Below are 4,010 nucleotides of genomic sequence, written 5' to 3'. Positions count from 1 at the left end.
ACTATTACCGCATCCCACCGGGGAAGATCAAAAGTCATATATTTCAGGTGCAAGACCTTTCATGTAGCATCAAGACCAATCAACCAACCGCTTGTTGACCATAGGCCATAAATGAGATGATATCAAAACTGAATGTTCAAGAAAAATCAAATTCTAATACATATCTTGCTATGAACTTCCCCAAGTTTTGCCCACTTATCATTTTTCCCAAGACTGTAATTCTTCTCTCTCCTCTGCAACCGCAAGAGACTTGACCACAAATCCAACTCAAAGTATAATCCTCACATGAAAGCAAAACTGTTACCACATGAATACATACGAAATCGTCCTATGCATATCAGTTTCCCATGATGCTTACACGCGGAAACTGGGTTCAGAGGGGCGCATATCATGCCGCCAACATCGTTTGCTGTCTACTTCCCGTGTGAACCTGACATAGAAAGTCAATAAAGCAATTCTTTAAGTTGGTTGATGTTATAAAGACCCGATAAAGTTGATCATATTGCACCCTATTAGTATCATGATCAATTCATTCCCTGAAGGTTTGTTATCATAATTTTAGCCAATATTTAATACAAGACATCATTCCAATTTGACTCAATTATATAAAACTTCCCTAAATTTTACCTTCCGTACAAACAAATCTAACCATTAAAACTAGACAAAAAAATCCACAAAAAATTTTGAAATCGTGCAAATAATCCCAACTAGTTTGTTGTTTCTCTTGTGTAGTACTCTTCCAATCATAAATATAAGACTTATTTTGTAGTGTGATTTACATTATGAAATGAGTCTTATATTTAGAACTAAAATAGTATAATAAGTTGGGGTTACTTACCCGCTTATATTCTTTTTTACAGCTAACTGCCTTAAATTTTATATTATGTGCTACCTTCCTAAACTTAGAGTCATGAGTAATAAAACTTAAGCAAATAAAACTTCTATGTTTGCATTCCATTACTTATATTGGCCCCTCATATCAATTCATTCTTTAAAAATTTCCTATCAAGATTTTAGCCAACATTTTAAAAAAGAAAGTATTTCAATTTTTACCTCAACTTGGTAAAGAAAACATCCACAAAATTAATGAGTATTTTTATTTGTTTTAGAGACAAATATGATAGCAACCTCAGTATAAAATATTGTCTACTTCCTTTGTCTTTTGTCATCATCAGCCGTGTCTCATGAACTTACAGAATATGTGGCCACTTTCTTGGTCTCGTGAACCTGCAGGGACCCAACTGTAGGATTTGTCATTTTTCAAACAATTCCATCAGAATCTGTGGCTAACTTTGCATGATTGGCATAAATAGCCCATCAAGGGTAGGGCTTCGTATGAAAGTTTGCGTCCTATTTTCCCTCTCACAGAAAGCAAGAAAGGACAGAGAGAAGATAAGGGAGTCCAGTATTGAAGGATAAGTAGTCTTTCACTATTTATATAAAAGCAAGTTTTAATCTTTCTTTCCTCATAGGCAGATTTTCAGTGAATTGAAGGAAGAATGTCTTGGTTCCTAGTAGTTCTGATTCTCAATCTCACATTTAGTGGCCTCTCAGAGGCCGGCCATGACAAGAATCTTCTTACACCATTTGTTGTTGGCACTGTCTACTGTGACACATGCTTCCAGCATGATTTCTCCAGGAACAGCCACTTCATTGCAGGTAAAATTTCAGCTGCTTAGCTTTCTTGTTGCAAGATTAACTCTCTCAAGTCAAACTTTTCGTTCTATAAAGAAAATGTACATTTTATTTGAATTGGATTTGAAGCTAGCAAATTTTGTTGGTTTCTGTAGAAAACTTAGATTGAGGACAATTTATGAAAATTGAAGGAAAATTGTTTATATGAATCCAAATAAAAGAAAATGTCCAAATTGAAATTCCTCTTCCAATTTTTTCATCCCATCTATTCCCCTTACTTCAGGCATATCCTTGTGCTCCATGTTAACATTAAAACAAAAAACGATACTTAACAGTTGAGGTTCTCCCTGTTAACAAGTATTAGCCCTTTGGACTGGCTCAAGCCAACCAAGAAATGGCTTCCTAATGTGTGTTCGTTTGTGCAGGTGCATCAGTTGCTGTAGAATGCGAAAATGGGGATTCAAAGCCAAGATTCTGGAAAGAAGTAAGGACTAATGAGCATGGCGAGTTCAGAGTTGAGCTTCCATTTTCAGTGAGTAAACATGTGAAGAGAATCAAAGGGTGTACTGTAAAACTGATGAAAAGCAGTGAGCCTCACTGTTCAGTGGCCTCAGCAGCAACTTCTTCTTCACTCAGTCTCAAGTCAAGAAACCAAAGAGAACACACATTCTCAGCCGGGTTTTTCTCATTCAAGCCCCTTCAACAGCCAGATCGTTGTAACCACAATCCAAGTAGTGGTCAAAACTCAAAGGAATTTAATTCTGTAAAAACCGGGTTCCCTCCAAACTTGCTTCCTCCTCCACTTCAGAATCCAACCACCCCCATCGGTCTTCCAAATCTTCCTCCTCTTCCTGTAGTACCTGAGCTTCCACCATTGCCTCTACTTCCTCCTCTGCCACCTGTTATAGGAATTCCACTACCACCAATCCCAAAAAATGATCAAGAGACCAAAAAAGCTCAGTCTTCAGATGAGAAGGTAGCCCACCCTGATTTCTTGTTCCCTCCTATCCTGCCTCCCTTGATCCCTCCTATCCTGCCCCCCTTAATCCCAAACCCCTTACAGCCACCACCCTTAATCCCAAACCCCTTACAGCCACCGCCATTAATCCCAAACCCATTTCAGCCACCACCCCTAATCCCTAACCCATTTCAGCCACCAAGGCCACCACTCATCCCAAACCCATTTCAGCCACCAAGTCCTCCACCACTCATCCCAAACCCATTTCAACCCCCACCAGCAAGCCCAGCACCGCTGATCCCCAACCCATTTCAGCCACCACCTGCAAGCCCAGCACCACTTATCCCCAACCCATTTCAGCCACCACCTGCAAGCCCAGCACCACTGATCCCTAACCCATTCAAACCTCCACCATCAAGCCCATCACCATTGCTTCCTATTCCACCAATACCTGGTTTAACACCATCTCCACCGCCGCCTCCTCCTCCAGCACCAGTCTTTCCATTTCCTTTCCCTCCATTATTCCCACCGCCTAGCCCTGGTAACCCCCCTTCTTCTTCACAGACAACTACTCCTTGATGGGAGATTCTCATGCGGATTCAATCTATAAAAGATAAGTAGAAGTATGTAAACATATAAAGAATGCACCCCACTAGTATGACTGAATTGTTTACATGTCTCTTCCTAATTAGTTTGGTTTATCTATCTTTTATAGACTGAACCTACTTAAGCATGACTCTTCCTTGATCAAATAGAACCTACTTATAATCCTCCAAACAATTCCTTCCACATTAAGAAGTTGTTTACTTTCATTTGTGCAAATCCTAATATAGTTATCATATAATCAGCAATAGGTGGGGATGTATCTGCAATATGCGGAGTGTCTATTATTGAAAAAACAGAGACATTATTGTTGTAGTAGCAATAAATAAATTTGGGAATGTCAACATGTTACAGTTTCATTCATGTAAACTCTTACTATTTATTTGTTTGTTTTTCCTGAATTTTTCTTTGAATGGACACATTTGTTTCTGAAATACAGAATATTGCAAAGCTCACCGACTCTTGCACGTACTTCAACGTGAATTTTAAATTAAAAAAAAAAAAAAAGAACACCAAGAGGAAGAAGAAGACATTTCCAACAGTTTCATTTGATTTGTAGGTAAAGTCTCATGCTTCAATTAGACGGACTGAAATCAAATTCAAACCCGCAAAAATCTAGCATTGAAAACGGATCAATTTGTTCAGTCTTACAAAGTTGTCATTGTCGGTGACAAAATCAAAGGTCTCTGAGAGGCTTGGGGTAGGGTGATTTAATAAAGTTGATGCTAATTATTATTATGAGCAACAAAAGTCCTGAGAATGTTGCAAAAGAAAGTTTCCTGAAATGAACTACATTTGGGCAAATTAGCTGACA

The 4,010-nt window shown here is 38.6% G+C and overlaps 1 protein-coding gene across 1 annotated transcript; it reads left to right on the top strand.

Moving 5' to 3' along the window:
* Positions 1-1,429: 1,429 nt before the first annotated feature.
* On the top strand, positions 1,430-3,581 carry LOC114735554 (vegetative cell wall protein gp1-like). Its single transcript, XM_028923253.1, has 2 exons — positions 1,430-1,659; positions 2,061-3,581. Exons 1-2 carry the CDS (start codon positions 1,500-1,502, stop codon positions 3,170-3,172), a joined length of 1,272 nt encoding a protein of 423 aa, XP_028779086.1. The 5' UTR covers positions 1,430-1,499; the 3' UTR covers positions 3,173-3,581.
* Positions 3,582-4,010: the final 429 nt, after the last annotated feature.

This window comes from Neltuma alba, unplaced genomic scaffold (genome assembly GCF_004799145.2).
Source record: "Neltuma alba isolate B1F8T4 unplaced genomic scaffold, ASM479914v2 tig00013227_pilon, whole genome shotgun sequence".
NCBI lineage: Eukaryota > Viridiplantae > Streptophyta > Magnoliopsida > Fabales > Fabaceae > Neltuma > Neltuma alba.
This window is presented reverse-complemented; position numbering and strand designations above follow the sequence as displayed.